Source organism: Rhinolophus hipposideros (genome assembly GCF_964194185.1).
Source record: "Rhinolophus hipposideros genome assembly, chromosome: 15".
NCBI classification, from domain to species: Eukaryota; Metazoa; Chordata; class Mammalia; order Chiroptera; family Rhinolophidae; genus Rhinolophus; species Rhinolophus hipposideros.
In genome coordinates, this window is record NC_138061.1 from 64,191,622 (window position 1) to 64,219,621 (window position 28,000).

General features: G+C 49.7%; 1 protein-coding gene across 1 annotated transcript; it reads left to right on the forward strand.

The window, feature by feature from the left end:
- The first annotated feature begins 34 nt into the window (after positions 1 to 34).
- Positions 35 to 27,991, forward strand: LOC308507954 (cardiac-enriched FHL2-interacting protein). Its single transcript, XM_081074064.1, has 3 exons — positions 35 to 353; positions 14,561 to 14,663; positions 22,872 to 27,991. The coding sequence occupies exon 3, from the start codon at positions 23,016 to 23,018 to the stop codon at positions 27,282 to 27,284; it is 4,269 nt and encodes a 1,422-aa protein (XP_080930190.1). The 5' UTR covers positions 35 to 353; positions 14,561 to 14,663; positions 22,872 to 23,015; the 3' UTR covers positions 27,285 to 27,991.
- The last annotated feature ends 9 nt before the right edge of the window (positions 27,992 to 28,000 follow it).

Here is a 28,000-nt window from a genome sequence, read left to right on the forward strand (position 1 = left end):
GTTTAATCTGACTGTTACTTGACACCACGCGGGTGTTGCAGTACGCACTGTTTGCCTCTTCCCCACCAAGAACACCATTTGGTTTCCCCTGCTGGGTCTCTATTTAGGTACGCTTCCCAAACTTCCAGTGTCTGGCCAGCTTCTGGTCACTGATTTCCCTCAGGTGGGCAGGTTTCCTCAGGTGGAGAAGAAGAGGTTTGGGTCTCAAATCCATTCCCTTCTCATCTTTGGGCAGCCCAGCGAACAAGAGAAGAAGTCTGGCTGCTGGAGAGCTGGGCTGCTACAAGTCAGGCTTTTCATCCATTCCTGTGGAGGCCTGAAGATCAAGCAAGCAGAGACTCAGAGAGAGAAAGGTAGGGTGCAGATTTTGGTTTCTTAGCATACGCAAGGAAGCACAAGCTCCCCTTGCGGCAGGGACTTTCGCTCTGGGCCAGCGGGGTTGGGGAAGGAGCTCTGGGCCAGGGCACTGCGCAGGGCGTGTGAGTGGTAAGAGGCGATTTCTCAGCCTGCTGGGTGTGCCGTGAGTGCGGGACTGCTGTGGACCATGAGGGGTCCATGTACAGAATATGTGGCGTAGACATGTATGACTTTGTCTTTATGTGCATTTGTCAGGGCACTCTACTCCCACATGGCCGAGTGGTCACAGGCCTGTGGATGTGCCCAGGTTGCTGTGTTGCCAAATGTGGGCGACCCCATGGTCACACGCCCTATGGCAGGAGACTGGCTGTGTTGTGTCCCCCAGCGCTGGGCCAGGCAGGATCCGACCAGCTGTATCAAAGATGCTAATTGGTCATCTGGACATTCTGGCCATGGACACTGAGAGCATGAGTGTCCTCAACGCAGAGCCCCCCCCCCCACCGGGCTGCGTGTTCCCCCCATACCCTTGGGATCCCCAACTAGACTCCCGCAGGGCAGGCTTCACCAAATCTAAAATCATATCTTTATTTTTTCTCATGGAGAAGAATTGATCATTGAGAAGAACAATATTGAACATATGTGCAAAGCTAGATAACCTTAAACAATTATTATTTAGGGACTTTAACCCCCCCCCCCGCATGGGTGTTAATAATGGAGCAGACCATGCGTGTCGGGAATAGGGAGTCTGTGGGAAACTTCTGTGTCTTTCACTCAGTCGCTCGATTTTACTGTGAACCTAAAACTGCTCTAGAAAATAAAGGTTATCTTCTTAAAAACTAAATTATGGGCCACTTCTTTCAACACATCTAGCCCCATTCTAATAAAGTCTACTTGAAGTAATATTTTTAAAACCCACAAGTATAGGGATCCTGAAGTCCAGATCAAATACATTTTTGTGTTAAATGTGGTCCAATTCTTTTTTAAAGTTTATTGGGGTGACAATTGTTAGTAAAGCTACATACATTTCAGGTCCAATTTTCCAGCATTTGAGTTCCCTTTACAGCAGTGGTTGGTAAACCATGGCTGTGGACTGAGTGCCTGGTTTTGTAAATAAAGTTTTACTAGCACACAACCACACTCGTTCATTTACATATTGTCTATGGCTACAGCAGCCCAGGTCATAGGGCTGGCAAAAACAAAAACATTGATTATTCAACCCTTTACAGAAAAAGTACTGTACGACAATGCTCCCTGAGATGAGTCAATTTTGTACACACACACACACACACACACAGTCACACACACCCCACAGTGAGAGTTCTGGCAGTTAAAACAGCCTGGACCCTGAAGGGCCAGTGGCTGGCTCTGGAACCCCCTGCCTCTTCATGGGCCGGTTTTTGTAGTCTGGCTGGTACAGGAAGTGTTCAGTTCACCACTGGGAGAGTTAGCTTTGCTGTGGAGTGTGGCCTGAGTTGAGCAGGGCAGATTGTGCTTATCAGGATGGTTTATAAATAGACATCTCCGGGTGACCTGAGTCCAGCGTGCGTCTGCCCCTGGGTCTGTGAGAGGAGAACAATTGTGCCTGCTCTCTGGTGACCAGAAGCTCGTTGGGATGGGAGCACCTGTGCCTGCTGGAAGGAAAGGGGACTGGTGGAATGCTGGGTCCTGGTAACAGAGGGGCTTGGATGCCCCGGAAACCAGGGAAACACAAGTGTATGAAGGAGACAGGGAAGACCAGAGAGGGCCACAAGTCCTCAGAAGAAGCATGCACTCACCCCAACGTCTTTTCACGAGCAAGTGTCTTATCTTTTTGCACGTCTTTACTCCTGACCCTAAGGAAGCCCTAGAGACACTTACAGAATGGGGAAGTCCCATGGTTGGAAATAGCCCTGTCCCTCCAACTTAGGCCAGAAATCTCAGCAGGGAAATCTACCGGCCAGTGGGGTTGGGGCTGGGCCATCTTCTTCGTTGTGTCTTGGGATTTCATTCCGTCTGCCCACGGTTACTACAGAGACACAAAGGTCTTTAAGAGAAGGCAGCCCTCATGCGGACACACAGTGCTGACACTTCCCAACAGGCTACCGTGGGTCTTGGTTTTATGCCATTTGAGGGTTTCACTAAATCCAGCCAATCCATGGCCCTACAACTCAATCTTATATTTCATTTAGTTAGTTGGGAAAACCCCAAACATCTCTTAGTTTTGACTTGGTTCCCAGGAATTGCATGACTCAAGCTAGTGAGGGTGGATGGAGAGGGAACGACAAGGTCAAGGTACATGCATCAAGACCCAGAAATGGAGTATATGAAGCACTGCTGATATGTCACCCCACCGCATGTCATCAATATCATTCTAGAACATTCCTTGGAGGGGGCTGCGTGTGTAACACATAACCTCCCAAGTCAAGATGGAAGCAAAGTACGTTCTCAGCTGACCTCAGCTGTCAAGTGCAAGACTGAAGACCGCTTGGTTCAAGTGCATTCCCTTTGGAGACTGTGTCAGTCAGCCTCATGGAGCTTGAAAGCAGAGAAGGAATCTGACAGCTTGGGCATCCAAAGAGCCAATCAACCAGTAATAGCTTTCTTCCCAGCACCTGACAGACAGATCTCCTTTTCTTGGTAGGAAGGGGAAATGGACCACATCACGGGAAGGTGGGGAAGAGTTCTTCCGTGGGGCCTCCCGCAAAGCTGTGCCCAGAGAGAACATGAGCACAGCCCAGGCGGCCAGGCCCAGAAGGGCTTCCAAATCCCCAGGAGGGGCCAGCACCTGGCCTCAGCGGGAACTTGGGGCCTCCTAGGGACCTGTGCAGCCTGCGTGCTACTCCCCGGCCCTAGGTGGTCTCTTCTGTCCCTGAGGGGCCTCTTCCAAGGAGAAGCTGAGCCTCCGAGGGACTGCAGGGCTGAGCTAAGGGATGGATTTCATCTCAGCCACCTCCCATCTTAAAGCCTTCGCCTGCAGCTTAGGGAAGGCCAGAAGGAGAGGAAACTCTGAGATTTGCTTGAGTGACCGGTGCTTCCCCCACGCCCTGCCAAGTGTGGAGGCTGGTTTCAGGCTTCCCACCTCTGAGCCCTGCCTGTGACAGCCGGGTCACTTTGGAGCTGCCCCTTGGCTTGCCCGGTCCTAGGGCAGCCTAGCCACATGCAGTATCACCGGCTCATCACCTCGCCTGGCCTTGTCTGCTCCTCTCGGAGACAGGTTAAACCCAAAGGCCACGGAGGTCAGCAGATCAGAACTGAGAGTCATTTCTTGCCCTCAGTGTGCCCACCGTTTTCATTAGGGCAATTGCTGGCTGCACTACTCCCATATGAAAGGTGTTATGTACATTTCCTGGCCCTATTCTCAAGGTCATCCAGCATGATAGGTTTTAGGATCCCCTTCATAGAGTAGGCATTGCAGCTTAGAGAGGTTGAGTAATTTGCCCCAGTATGCACAGCTACCAAGGGGCAGAGATGTAAACTTACAGCCTGAGTCCAAAGTCCACATCTGTTCCTAGCTGCTCACTAGACCTATAGCTCGCATCAGCCTCCAAAGGAATCTCTGCAAAGGAGGCTGTTCCACTCACCACAAGTCAAAACCTCCCTTAGAAAGGCCACACAAAAAAAAGGAAAGAAAGAAAGAAAGAAAGAAAGAAAGGCCACAAGTGCCCAGGCAAGTCCGTCCCCTCAGAGCTTCAGACAGTCCACCCTGCTCCCGGGAGGCTGCTGGAGCGCTCGGCAGGGGTATCAGGACGTAGCAGAACTGGCCAGCTCCACGCTTCTCAGCAAGCCCCTGGGCCTCAACTTCCCCCTCTGCAAAATGGGGATACCAACAGTGTTGGCTGCCAACCAGTGGGAATTCTATCTCAAAGGGTCCTTCATGAATTAAATGAGCAAACATGAAAAGCATCAAGGCTGTGACAGAAATACAAGAACTGCTTGCTCCCTTCAACTGTCCTATTTGTCCATTATTTTCTCTCCTGCTTAAACTCCAACCTGGGGCTTTTCTTCCCAGAGGCCACTAAAGAGAAATTCCAGTGCTTCAGTGTTCAGCTGATCGTGCTCATTGCTCTGGGGCAGAGTAACTGGCACCACAGAGAACTGATCCCATCTTCACAGTGGCCTCTGAACATTCACACATCATTTTTGCCTCCCGTCTTATGCCAAAGAGACTCGTGGATCTTGACACCTTTAGTGCTTGGAGTGAGGACGCAGCCCTGGAGAGGAAGTGATATTGCCAACACACAGCAATGTGGCAGTATCTGGTGACCTCAGCACACACCAGTGTCAGCCAGGACACCCTGCTCTGCCTCCCAGACCCTCCTGAGGAATAGACAGGCAGTTAAAACTTTACCTAATTTGACCTAATTTACCTAACTTTAATCTTAAACCTCAAGGGCAAGGGAGGGCAAGAGTCTGAACTGTAACTGAAGTACAAGGTTTCCCAGGATGGCTTTGGATGACTGCCTAGGAGATGCAGACCCATCGTTCAGGAGCAATGCCGTGCAAGCACTCGTGCTGCTGTGGGGCAGTCACAATCCATTCTAAGAACGAGACCGGAGTGCTTTGCTAAGGCTAGGAAACCAGCGAGAGGGCAAACACGGGTGGTACCAAGGACAGGGGAGCTTTCTGGGTGCTCTAGTCAGTCGCTGCCTCGTTTCTCTCCCCCATTTGTGTTGGGGAAAGTGACCCTCAGGTCCCCGGCCCTGGGTTAAACAGGTTATGTGGTGGGGACAACAGTCACATTTATGGATGGTCACCAGGTGCCGACCACCTCACAGACACCAATCATGGAGTCCTCACCATGACCCCATGAGGCAGGTACGACTAGTAGTTCCACTTCACAGATGAGGAAACCAAAGCACAAAGAGGTTTCGTAATGAGCCAAGGGACAGTCACAGCCAGTACAGCCAGGAACCATGCCCAAGGGGGTCTAGCTTCCATCCAGGTCCTTTGCATGATGTTATAGTGCCCAGTCTGGAGATTTGAAATGACACATGTGGGCTTTAATGAGCACCTACTATGTGCTTTCCATACATGAGCTCATTTAAGGCACTAGGCAATCCTGTTGTTGTAGATACAGAATCTCTTCCCTGCACTGTCTGCTTCAAAGATCCAAGGTCTCTAGTGGTGGCAGCTTCCATTCATCAAGTCCTTACTCTGTCTATGTCTGTCCCTAATGGGCACTTAACAGTTCTTTACCTCCACCCTGCACAGTCACCCGGGAAGTAGGTATTGTTGCAGATGAATGCGCAGAGGCTCAGAAAGGTGATGTAACTTGTCGCATGGCACAGGGCTAGGAACGGGGGTGCTGGTCTGACTCTAAGCTTCCTGCTCTTTCCACCACCCTCTGCTTGGTGCCCAGGCTGGACCCTGCTGGCTGTTGGTGTATGGACTGGCAGCCAAAGCTCTCCCACAGCTGCCTTCAAGCAAGCCCACCTCTCCTTCCATCTCCTGGCCACGCAGCTCGTACTTACCCCTGTCTGGTATCCTTTCAGAGGTGATCATCCCTTGCATAGAACCACATTTCTGATTCATCTCTTCACCCTGCACACGCACGGCCTGCCCAGGGCCAGGCCTAGAGCAAGGCAAACACAGCCTAACCCACAGTGGGTGACAGCCCTGAGACCCAACTGGCCCAAGAGCCTGTGACCTATTGATAAAGCCTCCCAGAAGGGGCCCAGGGTGGCGGTGCTCCGCGTGGTCCCAGACAGCAGCATGCCCATCCCCACTCTTCCCCACGCTGTCCTCCTGAGTTGGCCCCTCCTGGGTGTGGCCCAGCATGCAGTCTCATAACCTGCCCCCCCACCCCAGGGCCCTCTGAGAAGTTAGGACACTGCTTTAGGGAAGGAGACAGGGACAGATTTCTTCCTTGTTCTCAGACACAGTAGAAGTTCCAAGAAGCTGATCTTTTCACATCAACTTGAACCATTGTTTTAAATAGCCTTGCCTGTTGGAAGAGCAATTTTCCATTTTAATTTTCAGAAAAATAACCTGGGTAGCTACATCTGAATTCTTTTTCTTGCCTCTGTAAAGCATTCCATGAAGAAGGTGGGATGTTTGTCAGTGTTGTGACTGTATCCCCATGGCAGGGAAGTTCTCTCTCTTTCCTTCCCTGGCAAAGCCAGACTCACCGCGACCACACTCGTCAGAGAAAGGACAGTTGTCCTCTACCAACCAGCCATCTCCCATCTACTTCCCAGCCACCAGCAGGAAGTGAGATGGCCAGGGACAGCTGGTCTCTGATGTGTGGGGGAGGATTAGAAATTCGCAGTAGCTCTCCCCCATACCAGCTACTCTCACCTCCCTGGCCATCAGGGACAAGGAAGATGGCGCCTTCCCAGATGCGCCCCGCATGACAGCCAGGTCGAAAAGATGCTTCCTCGTAAAAAGCAGTGGGCCACAGGAGATGGAAGAGAAGGTGCTAAAAGAAAGGCTGCCCACGTCTTTGCACTGCAAGAGCACTATTACAGAGGGTGATCTCTCCCCACCCCCCACCTACACACACACACACACACACATACCTGATGCCCCTTGGCCATATAGGAAGGGCAGAGGCATGTAGCACAGAGACCTGAATCCCAACTCTCCTGTTCCCTGGCTGTGTGACCTTGAGCAAGTTCCTTGACCTCTCTGGTCCTCAATTTCTCTGCATCAGATTTCCTTAGCACAAGCCACACCAACTGGCCTGGGGGTTGTGGGTATAAGTGCATGGCAGGTCGTGGGAGCTGGGCAAACAGGACGTGCCTCTGAAAGTGCCCGGCAGACTCCCGATGCTCAGTGATGGCTCTTCCAGCGCTTCTCTGCCTTTGTCACCCAGCCTTATGGCACCAGTTCACAGATGGGGAAATTGGGTTCACAGATGGTGAGGAGAACTCTGCAGCACCCCAGCCCTCTGGTGGTTCTAGGAGCCCTGCCTGGAACTCCTTTCCCTGCCCAAGCCTGAGGACACCCCAGGGCTGCTTTCAAGGAGTGTCCCTCCCTAGTGGCTGGAGAGAGGATGGTTGCTGAGAAACACCCCACTCCCAGCAAACCCATGTGCCTCTTCTTCTGGGAGCCTCTGAAGGGGCCTCCTCTGTGGACAAGGCTCTCCAAGGTGGAGTCTGGGCCATAGATCACACTCATCCCTGAAACACCCACTTTACAATCCATAGAGGCTTCCATGAGAAGGGTTTGCCTTCCTATCAGCACCAGTTTACAAAAACAAGACTAAGGCTTGGACAAATTGAGTGACTTGTCCAAAGTCTGTCTGATGCCACAGCTATTAGCTAGAGAGCTGTGTGCCTATCAGTAAGGGGCAGGGCAGACTTTCAAGGCCTTTGCAGCCCGTTTGTGGACTCCCAGGTGTAATGAGGTGCAGGGAATAGAAGGACATCCTGTGGTCTTAAGATGAGCACCAAAGAGACCTGATGGGTGGGGGGGCAGGGTGGCCAGGGGTGTGATGGTGGCGCTGAGCAGAGGTTCTCAGTGTGCAGCAGGCCCCTGAAGGAGCCTCCGTAATGCAGGTTGCAGGGACCCTCTCCCTCTCCAACAGTCTCAGGTTCAAACCCCACACCACCAGGTATTAAACTTTGGTGGACCTCAGTTTCCTCCTCTTGTAAGGAGCACCAGCAATATCTACTAAACAGGTTGCAAGAATCATTACATAATAATCAATATGAATCAATAATATTGGAGTGTATAAAATGCCTATCTTACACCAGATACTCAGTCAATGGGGATTTCTTTGATTCATTCATTCATTTGTTTAACAAATGAATGGCCCTGTGGTAGGCCCAGGCTCTGCGTGGGGACTGGGGACACAGCACTGAAGCCGACAGTCAGGGCCTGGCCTGTAGGTGCACAGTTCAGGTGTCCCCTCCCCTCCCCCATGCGGATCTGGTCTGACCCCGCCAGTCACTGCGTTGGGGCATCGGATCTCCATTTCTCCATCCGGATGAAAACCCAGCATCACTAAGGACACGGCAGCAACTGAAAGCAATCAGCACACCTGGGATGTCTGGTCCAGAATGGTTTTCTTTAAAACCATTGCAGATCATAACTCATTTTTGAGCCCTGAAATCACTTACTAAATTACAGATTGGGTTTTTTAATTAAGGAATGGAATGGAATGGAATGGAATGGAATGGAATGGAATGGAATGGAATGGAATGGAATGGAATGGAATGGAAATATCAGACAGTACATATAAACAGGGTAGGGTTTGTTTCATGAATTTTCTTTGGTTTGGTGTGTGTGTGTGTCCATGATGTAAATATATTTCTTACTGTTTGTTGAGGGAAAACTAAACAAGTGTGCAGACTCTGCTCTGGGGAGACATGGAGAGAAAGGGCACGACGTATTTATTTCCCTTGCTGCCCTTCGGCCTGCAGTTAAATCGCAGGGCTGAGTGGCCAGCGCTCACTGTGCCTCCCTCTGGCGCAGGCGTCCCCCAGGGTGGGGAAGGATCCAGGACTAGTTGAGTCAGGAGGCTCTGAGCAACTGGAGACTCTCAGGCATTGGCTGCCCTGGGACCAATTTCATGATAATTCTTTTCCTCTGCCCTCTCCAGTGTGGAGAGCAGCCCCGCCCCTGGGGTGGGGGAAGAGCCAGGGCTATTTTTATTGTCCCTGTTTTACAGGTGTAGGTAGAGGTTCAGTGACTTGCCCACATGACACTGCCTCCATCCAGGTCTCCAGCCCTTTCTACTGCCCAGAACTGCCCATTTGATTCCTGTCTCATGTCACTTCCTACCATTTCCAGAATGCAGGGCAAGATATTCTGGGAAATGTGTAAGGCATAAAAGAATGAATGAACAAATGATCTTCCAGAGGCTGGGCTAATGCTCTCCCCTTGACTCTATAGCAGCAGTTCTCAACCAGGGGCGATTTTCTTCCGGGGGACCTTGGCGATGTCATTAGCGCTGAGGTTGAGAAACCCTGTTATTAATGGGTAGCTGTGGATCATTAGCTCCATTTTACAAACAGAAACCTGAGGCTCACAGATGTGCGGTAATCTAGCCAAGCTCTGCTCCGTGGGTATAGAGCAGCACTGCGACTTGGCCTAGATTCCAGCTGGCCCCTCCGTGCTGGTGGCCCCTGTGTTTCTGAAAGAGTTGGTATCTCCCTTCCGGCTGCTGGCCCACAGTGGATGTGGCCCCTAGAGTTTGGGTTGGGTCTAAGAAGACCAAAGGCTCAAAGGGTTGAGCAGCAAAACCCTTTCTGCCAGGCTGTCCCCTTTTTGTTCCCCAGCTTTTTGCCTCTGAGACAATTCCTCTCCAACCTCCCTGTAGCAGTAGCATGAGAATGGCACTCACCCAGCTCTGGGGTCCCAAGGGAGGTGAGGACAGGCCTGTTTGGGGGTCAGCTCTTTTCTGTCCCTACTTTGACCTTTGATGTCAGCGTAGTTGTTCCCATAAAGGTAAGTCAGGCACCTCTGAGACCACAAGGAAGATTAGGGAGCCTTGCCCAGTGGCATCTTGCCACCCAATGAGGCTCCTAGTGCAGCAGGGCAGAGAAACGGGCAGCACCAAGCCTGAGCGCCTCCTGGTGGAGGGCAGCGTCCAGAGACGGTGCAGGCTGAGTCCAGTCCATTGGTCACCAGGAGAGCCAAGAAGTGACCCCACGATGCTTGGCCAGCAGAAGTGGTCAGAGGCAACGTGCAGATGTGCTGCTGAGAGCCTCTGTGCAGTGAAGCCACTGCCCAGGTAGCCTGATCTGAGCAACTGCTGTGCACCCACCGTGTGAGGGTCCTCAGTGCACGCTCCTCCCAACTCTGCCTAGATGCCGGGTCAGCAGCAGGAAATCGACCATAGCTACAAAGCAGGGCTTTTGCTCCAGAGAGGCGGTCATTAAATTGCTCAGTCCCCAGCCCCACATGCCTCCATGCCTTGCTTCTCCCTTTCCTCCTGCAAATGAGTTGCCCCCAGGTGTGTGATGCCAGGTGCCATCACCGTCTTGTCCTGTGAAGCACTAAATTGGACCAGACCTGGCCTTTCTTGTGCTGGCTTCCTGGCCTCTAACTACGGACACAGCCCAGGTCTGAGCAGTGCTCAGAGTCTCCTGCGGAAATGTCCCGTCCAGACACAGCAGACCAGACTGGCAACTCAGGCCAGACATGGTAGTGGGAGGCTGGGCTGGGCCCCAAGGAGAAAGAGTCTCTGCCCCTGAGCGCTCTCCCAAAGGCAGCATAACACCCTCAGCAGCTGTAACTACTTCTCACAGCCAACGCCGTGAGCCTAGGAAGCCCAGGCAAGCTAGTTTCTTCAGCCACATTCCCTGGGATGACCTGGACTCCTACATGTCCAAGGGCTTGGAGGTCCCCTGTACAAGTAGCCTCAAACCCAGGTAACCTCCGTGTCCTCAGCTGTAAGGTGGGGAGTGGGGCCTACCCTGCTGAGTTTTATCGAGGAATGAGTACAGGCATGTGCAGCAGTGGGCCTGAGACCTGCCACCGCACAGACACCCGGCACACATCTGCTCCCTTTTCCTGAAGGATCCCAACAGAGGAAGTCGATTTGCCATCTCATTATTCACCTCGTAAAATGTAGGACATAGACAAGGACATCCCTTCTGAAACAGCAAGCAGGAGGGCTGTTGGCAATTGCACAAAGAGGTCAGGAGCTTGGCCCAAGATTGACCCACAGGGCGTGGGCTCAGGGCAAGGACCAATGTGGGGTGGGTGGTGGAGGCTGCATGTGGGACCTCTGCACATTCACCGGCCGGAATCTGTCACTATTCACTTCACCGAACCACTTCTCAAGGCATGCCCGAGGCAATGTCTCAAAAAACCACCTAGAAAGAGGAGCAGGAAAAATCAATTCCAACTTGTTAGGGCCTTCTGGGTGTGATAAAGCCAACCCCTGTCATCTTCACTGGCTTCCTGCTTCCCCTTTACTGAGAAGTGAAAACACCATTCAATTAAGGTAATTAAATCCACCCAAAGAGCCTGGGCTCAAAAACCACACGACAGGCAAGTGGTCAAACCCAGCAGCAAAGCAAACCCCAGTGGCTTCCTGTGCAGGGATGGCAGGCCAAGAGGAGACTCAAACCGCCTCCTTCACAGCTCAGGAGTGTCCCTCCCAGCTCTGCACCGGTCACCTGGGCCTCCCGCACACCCACCTCTCCAAACAAGTGGGACCCTTGGCTTACTGGCTGAGTCATCGGTTTCATTCTGTGGCTGTCATTAAAAACTGAGTTGAGAAGATTGTTGGGATGTGAATAGAAATGGAAACTCTCCTTTCCTCCACCCATCCTCAATTGTCCCTTGAACTCCAGTCCATGAGCCCAAGACGCACCTTGTTCACCTGAGCCCATGGACAGAGTGTCAGGGTTTCATCTATGCAAGTTGGTCAACTGAATCCCAGACCCAGTTCTCTTCTTTTCATGCTGTGTAACACTGAGCAATGTTCCGCACCTCTCTGTGCTTTTATTTCTCCACCCAGAACATGGTGACAATAAGGCCTTGTCACCCCACCTCCTAGGAGTCAGGAGAATTAAACAAGATAATGGATGTGGAAGTGAGTCCTGAACTGCAGGGTGACGTGCAGACGTGAGTCATTCCAGTGTGGACTCGCTGCATTGGCCTCTTCTGGCTGTGATCCACCTTGGGTCCTAAAAGTCGGTGGGTGAGGACCTCAGGTTGCCAGATAAAAAACAGGATGTCCAGTGAAATTTGAATTTCAGATGAACAATGAATACCTATTTTTAGTGTAAGTATGTGATGATTAATTTTATAGATAACTGACTGATAAAATTATATTCCAGATATTGCATGGGACGTATACTAAACAAGTGTTTGTGAGATGGAACCTTCTCCTCACTTTTCTGAGGCTCTGTATGTCATCTCAGAAATGAAGTTGATAATAACCGCCATGTGGCTGAATGGTGCTGAAGCACCAATCAGGGCCCTGGTTCTCTGGGCCTGTCACACTTCCTCTGTGGTGGGGCTCAGATCAGTGGCGTGTGTGGAGACCAGGATCAGGGCCTGCAGGGGGTGACATGAACAAGTCCCCTCCCCAGGCACTCTGTCCTCACAGCCTGAGGCAAACCCTCAGAGCTCAGGCTATGTGACCTTTCTGCCTGGGCTGGCTGCTGGCCAGGGGCCCCACGGAGACAAGGAGAACATGGGCAGCAGAGCTTTAGGCCTCCATTTGCGCACTGAGCACTTTCAGCAAACCTCTGTCATCACATCCTTGGGGCCCAAGAAGTACACTCAGCAAGGGCAGCTGACAACATTGAGGAGCGACCACCACGCACCAGGCGTCCTGTCAGTCATAGACGAGCAAGGCTGGAGACCTCACTCCCAGGAGTTCAAAGCCTTGTTGGAAAAGTGAATTCACAGCAGACAAAATGGAATAAAGCAGTAGAAGCGATTTTTTTTCTTTTAATTCCACAAGGATTAGGAGAACTGAGGAGGAAGTGGTCATCAGTTGGTGACTGCAGAACAGAGACAGGCCTTTCAGGCAGAGGGATTACCCCTCCAAGGAGCCACACCAGGACCCGTCTGGGCCTGCAGTTCCCTCTTCCAGGGCACTGTAAGCCGCAGGGACAGGGAGCACGGGGAGAGCTCTAGCTCCCCCATCAGGAGAACTTGAGGGTCAGGCAGAGGCACTTGTAAGGGACCAGGAGAGAGAGAACATTGTTTCTGCAAAGAGCAGCGTATTCCAGTCCATGATAATTCAACAGCGTCATGCAACACAATACCGAAAAAAGTATCACGTGAGAAAACATTTTGGAAGGGTTAGAATTTAGTAGTGACTGTGCAAAGGACATTTCGTTGTTCATCGTGAGAAAAAGATTATTCGTGGGGATGCTTGCTCAGATTTGGTTTGTTTGGCATATTCTGACTCACAAGATGACCCTGGCAGTGAGCAGAAGACAGATGAATCGGATTAGAAGAGGCATGGAGAGGAGGAGGAGGGAGAAGTCACACGGGACGCTCACAGTCCTAAGATCCCGTGGAAGAACTGGCTTGTGGCAAAGTCATGGCTTCTGTTCTAAACGTGTGAGTTTGTGCAGCTGTGAGACATATTTGTGGAGCTCTCCAGTGGGCACCGAGATCAGGGCTGGAGCCCAGACGGGCAGCCTGGCTGGCCATGGTGTCAGTGCGTGGCTGCTGGCTGCGAGCGAGTGTGGGAGGAAAATTATCCTTATCGAGACCACAGAGGGGGAAGAGAAGAGGCCCAGAGCTGAGAGTGGAGGCAATCCCACCATCCAGAAGAAGATAAGAGACTGAACACGCAGGTGGGGCAGGGAGAACTGGGCATCCCACAAGTCAAGGTGGGACAGCAAGATAGAGGTCAACAGTCTTCATTGCAGCTTAGAAGCTAAGTCAGATGAAGGGCAAAGATCACCTGTTGGGGGGTCTAGTAGGGGTGGGGGACCAAAGGGAGAGCAAAATGAGTTAAGGAAATAATGAGAGCTAAGGAGGAGATAGGAAGCATTTAAGAGAACAAACTATTTTGAAGGCCATAGACTGCTGTGGGGGCATGAAGGAGAGCCTGGGAATCAGGGACAGGCCAGCTGGGTGGTGGTGACCCCAAGCACCTCTGTGAGTCTCCAACAGAATGTGCTCCACAAATTTGAGTCATTATGATTATTAATATTGTTAATAAACTACCGTCGACCAGATGACTGTCCAGGAGCTGAGATGAGGAAGGTCTCGTGGAAGCCCTGATGGTCTGCATTTAAAATTTGCATCGTGGATTTAATTAGTTTACACTTCATTCTAAGCATTCTTAAAATTCTCCTGGGTAGCTTTTTGGTTCTTTTAGCTGTCAAAATAGATAGTCAAGCTTCCTGCCAACAATAAATCGAAAACTGTGCTACAGCTTGCCGAGCGGATTCAAGTTCGGCCACTCTGATTCTCCTTCCTATGAAACCTGAGTTATTAATTCACATGGGAAAAGGGCCTCTGGTCAGATTTGACTAGCAGAAACTAATTCACAACTGGGCCAATCATATTAGAAATCCCAAAGGTTTAAAATATTTTCCTGAAGATTTCTTGGACATAGACAAATTAATGAATATTAAAAGGGATATAAATTGGTCTCATATTGTTTTTCACCAAAAATGCCTATGCTTGGCATTTTCTTGAGTTCAACTGTGGATTACAAAAAAAAAAAAAAGAAGAAGAAGAAGAAGAAGGCCAAGTGTATTACTGACATTTAAAGATACCTTTTGCCCAGAAAATGTGCTTGGCCCTTTGGTCAGTTGGGTTTCACTGAAATTATTTTTCCTCTTCTTTCTAGATGGGCAGTGATGACAGCAAACATAAGCATGAAAAGAAGTATTAAAACTACAGATCCTAAAACTCAGCAAGGCAGGCACTGGGAGCCCCCACTGCTGTAAAAGGTACGGAACCACCAACTCAGGAGCCAGCATCTGGTAACACCTTTGGTTGTTAGCTACTATGCTGAAGAATTCCACTGGTTAGTAGGGGACTGGAGGGTTGGGGGGTTGGTGAGGCCAACTTTATGACTGTCCCATCTGAACCCAAGTAAATCAAATCAGAATTGAAGAAATCATCTGCATGAAGCTACAAGAGGGAGTGGTCTCTATTTCCTGAGGCAGAGGGAATGTGGTTATTTTCTGAGTACTCTAAATATCAGTGAGCATAATGCATTACTGTCAGGAATTATGACTCAAACCCAAGATCAGCTGGAGTTCCTTGGACACGCACAACAGAAACAGACACTGGACAAATCAAGCAGAAATGGGTAAGTATTCAAAGGAAATTGGAGCCCTTGTAGACTGAAGGCGAAGGCCAAGTTCCAGGCGCAGAAAAGAAGAACAGAGAGCTCTGTTGCTGCAAAGGATGCCCAAACACATTTCCATCCTCGTGTCACTCCAGTACAAATGTACAATGGACTTGACATGGGTCTCACATCTGCACTTGGCCCAGGGTGGTCTCTGCAGGCACTTTGACTTTCAGCCCCACCAAGACTAAACACCATGGAAAGAGAAATTTCCACAAAAGGTGCCAATTGTTTTTATTCAGAGGAAAGGGATAGAAGCTGAGTGTTCAAAAGAAATAACAAATATCTGCTAATAATAAGGTGTATTTAATTGACTGGGGAGGAGTGCAGTTACTTAACTCTAAGATTCTAAATTTAGACCTCCAATTTTCATCTTAATATAGAAGTATTACTGAGTTCAACTACTGTCCAAGATGAAAACCCCAGCATACATGACACCAGAAGACACCCTGGTTATGTTAGTTGGACCTCAAGGGATTGCAAATCTGAGTTACAGTGGCTGAAGACATTAAAGTCCCCCACCCACCCCAGTAACACAAATTCTGGAAGAGGTGGTTCTGGTACAGTCTCATGGCACAGAAGTGACATCAAGGACCCAAGACTGTTCTTCACTATCCACCCTGCCATCTTCAACAAATTGGCCTTAGTCTTCCTTGCTCTTCCCTCATGGATGAAAAGTGAATGCTTCAGTGTCATGAGTTGAATTGAAATTCATATGAAATTCATATTTTGAAATCCTACCCTCCAAGAACTCAGAATGTGATCTTTGGAAATAGGGTCAGTGTAGATGTAATTATTTAAGATGAGGTCATGATGATGTGCTCTAATCCAATAGGATTTGTTTCCTTATAAAAAGGAGAAATTTGGATTTTACAGTGAAGATGGTGGAGTAGGTAAATGCTGTGTTTGCCTCCTGTCGTGACCACATCAAAATTACAACTAAATTACAGAACAACCATCATTGAGAAATTCCTGAAGTCTAGATGAACTGAAGTCCTATAACTAAGGTTATAAAGGAGAAGCCACCTTGAGATTGGTAGGAGGGACAAAGAACTGGAATGGGCTGGTTCCACACCTGCAAAAATAGGGAGGAATATCTTGGTTGCAGAGGTTCCCCGAGAGAAGCAAAGGGTCCCAGTCCCACACCATGTTCCCCAGCCCAAAGTTCCAGTACCAGGGAGAGAAGTCCCCACAACTTCTGTCTGTGAAAGCCAGCAGATATTATGGCTGGGTGAGACAGAGGACGGTGAGTCCCAGGTATCCCTCTTAAAGGATCTACTTACAGATTTACTCCCTGATGACTCACTCGCTCTGAGCTGCAGCTCTGGGGCAGCAGCTCAAAAGGCACCAGGGACATATGGGGAGGAACTGAGTTGTTGGGCTTCAGGAGGCTGGAGGGGCACCTTTCCCCCAGACAGAAGTGCTGGCAGAACCCATTGTTTCTTTGTTGCACCCTCCCCACTCCTGACATGCAGATGCAGGTGGCCACCATATTGAGTCTCCATCAACCTAGCTAATACCATTTATCCACCCTGTCCTGGTGATTTCCTGAGACTCCATCCCACTCAACTTTTGGGCACACCCAAGCCACTTCCAGTGGCTTTTCCATACAAATGGCCTGTCTTCCTTTATTCTACGGACTTTGTTAAAATCTCTCAAAGGTTCACAAAACACAGACAAGCAACATCTGGCTTTGGCATGTCCTATACCTCTTGCTGAGAAACTCCAAGCCTGGCATGAGTGATATCTAGCCTTGGTTTGCAAGTTGGTATTTTGAGACACCTCCAATCCCAGTGCGGGTGGCGACCATCTGTAGATTGCTTTGTCGTTTATGCCGGGTGGCCCCAGACAGGACACAGGCTGCTGCTGAACTTGGCCTGTGTTGGAGCCCCTCCCAAAAGGCCCCAGGGCTGGCACTGAGCCAGAGCTCCATCCTGCTGCCTCCGCAGGTGACACATGGCCGGTCCTCACAACTAATCAATCTGAGGGTCAATCCCTTCCATTGATGTGCAAACAGTAAAATAGGAGGGCACACACAATCCACACAAGGGACATACCTACAGCACCCAGCTCAAGTGACCAGAGAGACTGTACTACTGGGTTCCACAGGACACCTACTACATAAGGCCACTCTACTGAGACCAGGAGATATAGAAACTCTAATAGATAGAAACAAATACAGTGGGACAGCCAAAATGAAGAAAGAAAGAAATATGTCCCAAATAAAGGAACAAGAGAAAACTCCAGAAAAGGAACTAAATGGAGGCAAGTAACCTGCCAGATACAACATTCAAAATAATGGTTAAAAGGATGTTCGATGATTTCAGTGAGAACTTCAAAAAAGATAAGAAACATAAAAATGGAGATAGAAAACATAAAAAAGAACCAGTGAGAAATGAAGAACACAATAACAAATGAAGAACACATTAGAGGGAACCAACAACAGATTAGATGAAGCAGAGGATCGAATCACCGATTTAGAAGATCAGGTAGCAGAAAAACACCCAATCAAAATAACAAAACAAGAAAAGAATCCAAAAAAATGAGGATAGTTTAAAGGGCCTCTGGGACAACATCAAAAGTACCAATATTCACATCATTGGGGTACTATAAGGAGAAGAGAGAGAACAAGGTATTAAAAACTTATTTAAAGAAATAATGATGGAAAACTTCCTTAACCTAGCAAAGGAAATAGACATGCAAACTCAGAAAGCACAGAAAGTCACAAACAAAATGAATCCAAAGAGGCCCACACCCAGACACATCATAATTAAAATGCCACGGGTTAAAGACAAAGAGAGAATCCTAAAAGCAGCAAGAGAAAAGCAGTTAGTTACCTATAAGGGAGCTCCCGTAAGACTGTTGGCTGATTTCTCAACAGAAACTTTGCAGACGGGATTGGCATAAAATATTCAAAGTAATGAAAATCAATGACCTACAGCCAAGTTCATGCTACACAGCAAAGCTATCAATTGGAATCAAAGGACAAATAAAGAGCTTCCCAGACAAGAAAAAGCTAAAAGAGATCATCAACACCAAACCAGTATTACAAGGAATGTTAGAGGGACTTCTTTAAGACAAAAAAAGAAAAAGACAAAAAATAGGAATAATAAAATGGCAATAACTACATGTCTATCAACAATTACTTTAAATGTAAATGGATTAAATGCTCCAATCAAAAGATAGGGTGGCTGAATTGGATAAGAAAACAAGACCCTTACACATGTTGCCTACAAGAGACTCACTTCAGATTGAAAGACATACAGACTTAAAGTAAAGGGATGGAAAAAGATAGTTCATGAAAATGCAAACAACAAAAAAAGCTAGAGTAACAATACTTGTATCAGACAAAATAGACTTTAAAACAAAGGCTATAACAAGAGACAAAAAAAGACCCAGTAATCCCACTTCTGGTTATTTATCCAAAGAAACCCAAAACCCTACTTCATATGTTTATTGCAGCATTGTTTACAATGGACAAGATATGGAGACAGCCTGGGTGTCCGTCGATGGAAAAAAGGATAAAGAAGAGATACTCGGCCATGGAAGGAAATGGGTTCTTGCCATCTGGGGTGGCATGGGTGGACCTGGAGGGTATTGTGCTGAGTGGTTATGTCAGATAGAAAAAGACAGATATACTGTGATTTCACTTATATGTAGAATCTAAAGAACGAAATAAACAAAACAGAAAAAAACTCATAAATACAGAGAATTCTTTGATGGTTGCCAGATGGGAGGGGTTGGGGGGGGTGGTAGATGAAAAAGGGGAAAGCATTAAGGAGTACAAATTGGTAGTTACAAAATAGTCATGGGGATCTAAAGTAAAGCACAGGGAATATAGTCAATAATATGGAAATAACTATGTATAGAGCCAGGTGGGTACTAGATAGTCAGGGGGATTATGTCTTAAATTATATGAATGTCTCACCTCTATGTTGTACACCTAAAGGTAAGATAAAATGATATTGAATATCAACTGTAATTGAAAATTTTTAAATGGGCGAAAAAGGTGAAGGGGAATAAGAGGTCCAAATTTCCAGGTATAAAATAAATAAGTCATGGGGATATAATGGACAGCATAGGGAATATCGTCAATAATATAATGATAATGTGGTACTGTATCAGATGGTTGCGGGACTTATCATAGTGATCACTTCTTTAGGTATATAAATGTTGAATAACTGTGGTGTATATCTGAAATCAATATAACATTGTATGTTAGATATATTTTAATAAAAATCTTTTTAAAAGGGGGGTGGGGAATTTGCACACAGAAACAAGTACAGAAGAAAGAAAGATCACGTGCAGAGACACAGGGAGAAAGATGGTGCGTCTGCAAGCCAAGGAGAGAGGCTGGAGCAGGTCCTCCCTTCCTCACCCTCAGAAGGAACCCACCCTGCTGACACCTGGATGTGGGACTTGTGGCCTCCAGGACTGTGAAACAATGAATTTGTTGCTTACATCACCCAGTGTGTCCTGCTTCCTTACAGTAGCCCTAGCAAACGACTACACTCAATTCAGATTTCGTGTCTGCATTCAAAGCAGGAAGAATGCAGTCCATTCTTGTTGTCCATTGTAAACAACAGAGTGCAGACCATAGAGATCGTTCTTCTGACCAGAAAGACATGAACTCTCCCAGACATCCAAATGTTTCCATTCCTGTGACAAGAACTGTGTCACAGCCTGGCCACACTGGCTGCGTGGGAGTCTGAGAACGTGCCGCTATCTTCTGCAGCTTTTAGAGAAGAAGTGCATGAGGGGAAGGAGGGTGAGGAAGTCGTGAGGCTGCCAGCAAGGTCTGAGGCAGACTCACTTTTCCTGCAGCCTTCTAAAGGACGCACCCTGTGCTTTCTGGGGAGCAAGCAGCCCTGATGGTTGGCTGGCCTGCAGAGCATGGAATGGGGTTTTCCTAGAGTGGGTCCGTGGTTCCTTCTGATCTCATTCAGTGTGCTGGGTCCCTTTTCTTTCTCCAGCAGTGTCTGCGCTGTCGGCCTGCTAACAAATCAGCACTGGAAAGTCACCAGAGTGCTGTGGTCAGGAGACAGGAAACAATAAACCCCACAGAAGGCTAGCCTCCAGGACCGAAACACAGTGTGTGAGCACAGCAGCATGGGCCTTTGCAGACGCCCCCTGTGCTTTCCCACATATGGAGCGAGGATGGAATCGGGACTCCCGATGGGAGCACCTTCACCCCCCAGCCCTTAAAGCCCTGACTGTGTCATTGTTCTGGCCGGCCTGCTGCTGACGTGAAGGGCCGCTGTGTGACAATGCTCCTGCTGTCAGCTGAGGTCTCACAGCAGCTCGCCAGATGATTGCGGTCCCAAATGGCCACCACTTGGGCCATCTCTAGGGCCTAAGCTTGCCATTTTATCTAACTTTTTATGTACTTATTTACTTATCCCTTGCCCAGGCCAGGCCTGTCCTGTGTATTGGAAGTATGGTGGTGGTCAGAGTCCCAGCCTGAAGCAACATCCTCACACAGGATCCAGAAGGGAATTCATGTGCCATCTCAAACCCTTTAGGATGTCTACTATCAAAAAAAAAAAAAAAACACAAAAAACCCAAAACAGAAAATGATAAGCACTGTCAAGGATGTGGAGAAATTGGGACTCTTGTGCACTATTGGTCACAATGTAAAATGGTACAGCTGCTGTGGGAAAGAGTATGGCAGTTCCTTCAAAAATTAAATATAGAATTACCATATGAACCAGCAATTCCACCTCTGGGTAGGAGCCCAAAAGAATTGAAAACAGGATCTGGAACAAATATTTCAGATATTCCCAATAGCCACTATTCCCAATAGCCAAGAGGTGGAAGCAACCTAAGTGTCCATTGATGGATTAATGGATACACAAAATGTGGTATTTATACACAATGGAATATTGTTCAGTCTTAAAAAGGAAGGGAATACTGACATAGGCTGCAACATGGATGAACCTTGAGAACATTACGCTAAGTGAAACAAGCCAGTCACAAAAAGACAAATAATGTATGATTCCACTCAGACGAGAAACCTAGAGTTGTCAAATTCATAGAGACAGAAAGTAGAATAGTGGTTGTAGGGGCCTGCTGAAAGAGAAAATAGGGAGTTATTGTTTATTGGGTACAGAATTTAGTTTTGCAGGATGAAAAAGTTCTGGAGATGGATGGCGATAACGTTTGCACAACAATGGATGTACTTAACATTAGTGAACTCTACACCTAAAAATGGTTAAGATGGTAAACTTTATGTCATGTATAATTCACCTCGATTTAAAATAAAAGAGAGAGAATGTAATGAAAGGGCTATAACAGAGATATAGGCAGAATTAGGGAGATCCCAGGATGTGGAATCACTCAAACAGTGGAGCCATTCCCCTACAGCCCCAGGGACAAGGGCAAGCATGCCCCCACTCCCACTCCAGGCTCCTACTGGCACCTTCCATTGGCCACACCCAAGGGCAAGGTAGTGACTGAGGAAGCCCAGGGGACGCAGGCTCTGGAGGACTGCCTTCTTGGGGTGGCTCTGGGACAAGGACAATCAGCGAACAGCAGATTACTGGATCCTAAGCTCCTAAGAAGTAAATTTAATTTTAGACTATGCTCAGTACAACGAAGAAAATAAACCAGCCACTGTGAGAGAATGAGGAGGGAACACCCCATGGAATGCCAGGGAAGATCTCTCTGCAAAAATGACACATCTGAACTTTAGGCACTGTATTCGTTAGGGTTCTCCAGAGGAAAAGAACCAACAGGGTGTATACGTACACAGTCATGTGCCAATAAACCATGGGATATGTCCTGAGAAATGCATCGTTATGCGCTGTCCTCACTGTGGGGATATCACAGAGTGCACTGACACAGACCTAGATGGCACAGCCCACTGCTCACCTGGCTGTGTGCTGTAGCCAATCGCTCCTAGGCTACAGGCCTGCACAGCATGTTACTGTACAAACTACACGAGATTAAATCAGCACAAGAGAAACTGATGTGATCAAGGGATGCAGTCAGCACGAGATGTGTGAGGCTGCTGCCGGCCTAACATGGCAGACTGTTTTACGGCAAGTTTTTTTATATATAAATAGAAGGAGTACACTGTAAATAAAATAATGATAAAAATTATAGTATCGTAAATCCTTAGACCAGCAACATAGTGGTTTAGTGTCGTTATCAAGTGTTATGTACGGTACATAACTATATGTGCTGTACTTCCATCAAACTGCAGAGCAGGTTTCGTTACACAGCATCACCGCAAACACGTGAGGAATGCGCTGTGCTGTGACATTATGATGGCTACGATGTCACTAAGTGACAGGAATTTTCCAGCTCCATTATAATCTTGTGGAACCACCATCATGGATGCAGTCCGTCATGGGCCAAAATGTCGTTATGTGGTACATGGCTGGACAGAGAGAGATTCATTGTAAGGAACTGGCTCACACAATTGCCGGGCTGGCAAGCCCGACCTCTGCAGGGCAGGCCAGCAGGCGGACACCACGGAGGAGCTGATGTCACAGCTCCAGTCCAAATTCTGTCTCTCTTCCTCGGGGCTTCTCAGTCTTTCCGACGTGGCCGACCCACATTACGGAGGGTAATCTGCGTTACTCAAAGCCTATTGATTTAAATATTAATTACATCTAAAAAATACTTTCAACGCAACATCTAGACTGGCATTTGACCAAAAACTGGGCACCAGGCCCAGCCAAGCTGACACCTAAAATTAACCATCACAGGAACCATTACCCATCTGGACCAGTGTGTAGTTCTTGTATGGAGCCATTAAGTTGGATATCCTGTTCATACCCTGCTCTTCTTCCTTTTGCAGAGAAAAAAAATCCCACTTTGCAATCACATCTGATCGACAGGAAGCTCTAATTTTGTGGGAAGAGGTGTACGTCTAACCCTCCCGGAACCATCAGGCAGAGGAGCCCACTGGCCGCCTGGGGACAGGCTTCCTAGGCAGCAGAAAATGCAGGGGAATAAGAAGTGCACGGACGGGCTCAGCGACTCCTCGAGCATCGGCAGTGTGCTGGATGACGCCGACCGGGAGGTGAGCAGCCTCACGGACAGGGCATTCCGGAGCCTGTGCGTCTCAGAAGACATATCCTTCAACGACGCCGACCTGGCCCTGTCCCCAGATATCACCCGCCAGGTGTTTGGGAGTTTTCACCAGGGAACGGTGAGCCACACCCACAGGAAAAGCGGCATTTGGAGCCAGGTACCATCACAGGGCACAGAGCATGCAGGCTGGGCAGCCACGTTCCAACAGCTACCAAAGTACGTTCAAGGAGAGGAAAAGTATCCCAAAAGCAGCCCCCCACTGACACCAGCCCAGGGGAGACTGGAGGTGCCAATTTCTGGCCTGAGGAGCAGCAGCAAGCCTATTTCCAAAGTGTCCTCCCTAATTAAATCTTTCGACAGGCCCGAGAGCCAACATTGTGATAGCAGACCTCCTACCAGCAAGCCTCCGGCTCTCAAAACCCCCCCGAAATTTGCTCCTCTCCCAGACAGTGGTGTCAACTTCTGCTTCGATTCTGCCTTTTTGACTGTCAGGAGGGTGCCCGCCGAAGTCTCCAGCACCCATCAGAATAGCCTCCAGCCTGGCAAGAAGCATGGTGAGCAGGAGTCGCCCAAGAGTCCCGAAATGGTGTGTCAAGGCTCCAGTGGCTTCCTCCCAACATCTGAAAATGTGGCAAACACATTGGAGTCTAAGTTCTCCTCCCCACCCCACAACCCAGCCGTGAGTGAACCTGAGAGAAGCAAGGAGTGGGCTCGCAAAGGCACTTTCCTTCATAGTGAAAATAGTGCTTTTGAATCTTGGAGCACCCACCAACCACGGCTGCCCGAGAGAAAGGACCCTGCTGAAGCCGTCCTTGAAAGCAAAGCTCCCAAACAGTGTGAGGACGCACCCTTGTTAAGAGAGCCCAGGGCCCCTGCTGAATGCAAAGTCTCCCCCTGCCAAGTCCGGGCCAGCTGCGGTCAAGAAGAGAACAGACTGGCAGTAGGTGCTCTCTCCACATCAGGACCCTGGAGATCTAGGGACCCAGGAGTCCAAGTATTCCCTGTGGAGGAAAAAGCTTCCAGCTCACAGCCTGACCCTCAGGTGAAGTCGATCCAGCCCCCCTGGAGGAAATCAAAGACTCGCAAAGGAGGAAAAGAAAGTGTACCAGATGCTTCAGAAGAGAAGAAGCAGATGGACAGGAGAGGCCCAGCCTTGTATACAAAGCACAATCCTCAGGGGCAGTTTCCAGAAAATGATGCTCTTGACAATGGCATGGATGACAATGAGCATTATAATCCTCCTTTTAACATCAGTAAGCTTCTGACCCCCGTCATACCCACCAAGCATGTCCTGGATTCATCTGACAGCCAGCCATCACCCCAGGCACAGCTGAATGGATACCAAGAGAAGGAGCCCAGTGAGTGTCCGTCTCGGGAAAGCTACAAATCCAAAGCACCCAGCCTGTTGTTCAACCTGAAGGATGTGCGGAAATGCGTTAAGAGCACATACAGCCCCTCACCTCTCTTGAAAGGCCTCGATGAGAAAACCAGAGGCAAGCAAGAACCCACGAGCAATGGCATCGTCCTTTCCAATGGGCTTGAGGAAAGTCCCCCAAATGAGCTTTCTAAGGAGAGACCAGCAGACACTCCTCTGACACAGGTCAGTACCCAGAAAGACCCTAATTCTGATCCAGGTGCAACCTCTGCAGACAACCATATAACCCTCAGCTCACCTCCAGCTATCGCCACAGGCCCCTCCTGTGTCAGCGGAGAGGTTGCCGACAGGAACAGCTATGAGAAGGATGTCGCCAACGGAGATTCGGATTTGGGCCCTGCCAGGTCCAGTGGGTGTCCAGATTCCAGGGAACGCTGCCCCAGGAAGCACCTGTCCCTGAAGCTTTGCAGCAGAGAGCCTGAGGTGGGGAGGGCTATGGAGCAACCGAAGAACCCCAGCTTAGAGAATGGGTTTTTGAGACCCATCTCTCAAGAGACAGAACCTGAGAGAGAGGCAGGACTTCAGAATCCAAACTTCAACCAGAAATTCTCCCCAGGGCCCCTTTCTCCCGAGGAGGAAGATGTGTTTTATAGTGACAGCCAGTCTGATTTCATGCCAGGCCTCAAGAGTAAGGCCAAATTCAGCACCAGCTCTTCAGATCAGTCCTTTGCCTCATTTGAAGATCAGCAGAAGACGTGGTTCATCGAAAGCCAGCAGGAAGACAGGAAGAATGACATGCGTGCAGGTGACAGTCAGAAAGATGAGAAGGAGAAGGTGATAGGGAACGACGAGCTGCAGCACCGTGCCTCCAGTAGTGGGCACACGTGCATGGAGGAGCATAGCAAGAGGGGAACATTGCGCGGAGAAGGGGAAAGTGTATCTGGAGAGAGACCCAGGGAGGCATGGAGGGAGGAAGCTAATGTCAGAGGCACTTGGATCAGTGGAAGTAAGGATGTGGCTCTTTCACAGGCCAAAGACCTTACTCCCTCACCATCTTCCACTTCGAACAAGCACATACTGTTTGCAATTAAAGACAATACCCTCAGGGCTACCCCCGTGATAAAACCCATCATGCTGCCCCTCCTGAGGACCTTGTCCTCAGAGAACCCACTGGGCAGTGGCCACAAAGAGGAAGAACTGCCACAGCAACACTGGGGCGAGGATGCTGATCTTTGTGCCCCCCAGAGTCAAGAAGTGCCCAGCATCCCAACACCCACGGGCATGCAAGGCACACACTTAGAGCATGTGGTCCACAAGGGCATGGAGGACCACGTGTGGGTGCCCAGTGTGGCCAGGACGGAGACAAATGGGAATGTCTCGTCTCCTACCCTCGTAGGAGAGGGCAATGGACTGAAGCCACCCCCAGACGCCTCATGGAGGGTTGTGGTGAATGACGGCAAGAGCGGTTCCACAGACCAGGGGAAGCTGGAATCTCCGAGGCGCATCCCCCTGATCGCTTTCCCTGAAAGCTACTTAGAAGACCAGCCACCCCCACAGCAGCATAAAACCTCTTGGGAAGTAGAGACACAAGATTTCAGAAGTCACTTTTTGTCTACACCCAGAGCAGGGCCCCCAGGGAGAAGATTGGCCCCTGGAGAGATGGAAAGTTCCCCCAACACCAGCTCTCTAGGGGAAAGTAATGCATGTTCCCCTGCCACCAGCAGTATTTGGGACAATGCTTCTCAGACCCCCAGTGAACTAGGCCTGATGCCAGGGTCCCCTTCCCGTGCCAGTCCCTGGGTCAGCCCTGGCCCTGCCAGGGTCTCGCGGAGGGAGGACTTGACACATGCTTTCACATGGGAGGCCAGCTCCGACCCCCAATTTGAGCCATCAGCAGACCTCAGGACACTCTCTCCAAGAGGCTCATTGGTGGACGTGGCCCCCAGCTCAGCAAGCTTCCCTGAAAAACCGGAGCCCCCTGCTCACCTGGAGAGGGCAGCCACCAAGCCACCTGCAGTCCCGCCCAAAACAGAGAAGGCCCTGCGGCGGGCAAAGAAGCTGGCAAGCAAGAGGAGAAAGACCGACCAGACACAGGAAATGCATGGCGAACCCCACGAGGAAAAGCCCTGCCTGGAGGACTCAGAGCACCGGCCCCTGTCCCCCCAAGAGGGGCCCCGGCCCAGGTTCCCCCTGGTCCGCTCCCTGCCTGCTCCTGTGCACCGCCACTCAGTGTCCACCTTCTCAGAGCCAGTCAGGAGGCAGCCCGGGGGACCCCAGTCCTTCCTGCCCCTGCCCCCTTACAGGGCCACCCAGAAGGTCCTCCAAGACCCTCAATCTGGAGAGTACTTTCTCTTCGATCTGCCACTCCAGGTGAAAATCAAGACTTTCTATGACCCAGAGACAGGCAAATACGTCAAGGTGTCCATCCCATTTTCCGAGGGGGTTTCCCCTGAGCCCCCGCTGCCAGACATGCTTGCTGCGCCGTACGTGCTTTACCCCAGCATCCGGCCCCTGCCCACGACCACCTTGATGCCACTGCGCTGCTCCTCCCAGCTCTCTGCCCCCACCTTCCTAAGGCAGGGCCCTGGCACCACCGAGGCAACTGGCCCTGGGCCCCAGAGCTACCATGCGCCTGACCTGCAGCCAGTCCCTGGGCCTCCTGGTGTCCCCAAACAGCCCTGTACAGACCAGCGCTCCCATGGGCCTCCCCGGAGCCCAGGGGAGGAGGGGGAAGGCACGCCCAGCATGGGCATCATCTCCACCAGTGACCTAGAGGACTTCGCCACAGAAGGCATTTCTTGAGAATTACAGCAGACTAATGCCCCGCCTCAATACACCCAGAAGGCCTTCCTTCCCCTTCCCTCAGAGCAATCAACCAGTCGCTTACACACACACACACACACACACACACACACACTGCATACTTAGCCATTAGAGATTCCTACAGTCTCAAAGGAAGTGTGGATCCTGAGAAAACTTCACCTGAAGGGCTCCCCAAGGCTCCCCTTCCTGGGGGGTCACTAATTGCATGCCTGGATCCGTTCTGAGCCCTTCCCAGACCCCAGACCCACTCTAATCCTTTTCTCTTCCCCTCCCTTCCTCTCCATCTTTCTGCTCTGGCCCTGCCACGAGGGTGGGTCCACCCTGATTTCTCAGGGCTGCTCTGCTCCAGCACAAGCCCCACTCCTTCTCTAGAACAGGCTCACACAGGAAGCAAGCCCCTGAGGCCCCCAGAAAGGCTGCGCTGAGTCCTACAGGCAAGCAGACCACCCAGCACACACCCCTCTAGGTCCCACAACACCAGGTCAAGCCACCCCATCACTCAAACACAGCAGCCATTTCCAGGTCACCTCAGACGGAAATGGCTGAGGACCCACCCAAGGCAATCTTACAGAAATGTTTATTCCAATAGAATGGGTTTCTTTACCGAGAAAACTTTCCTCTGAGAGCTATTTTCTGATAAAGAAAATGCTGCCTTTTAAGAAGTAAAAGAAGTTTGCAGATGTGGTTCTGTCACT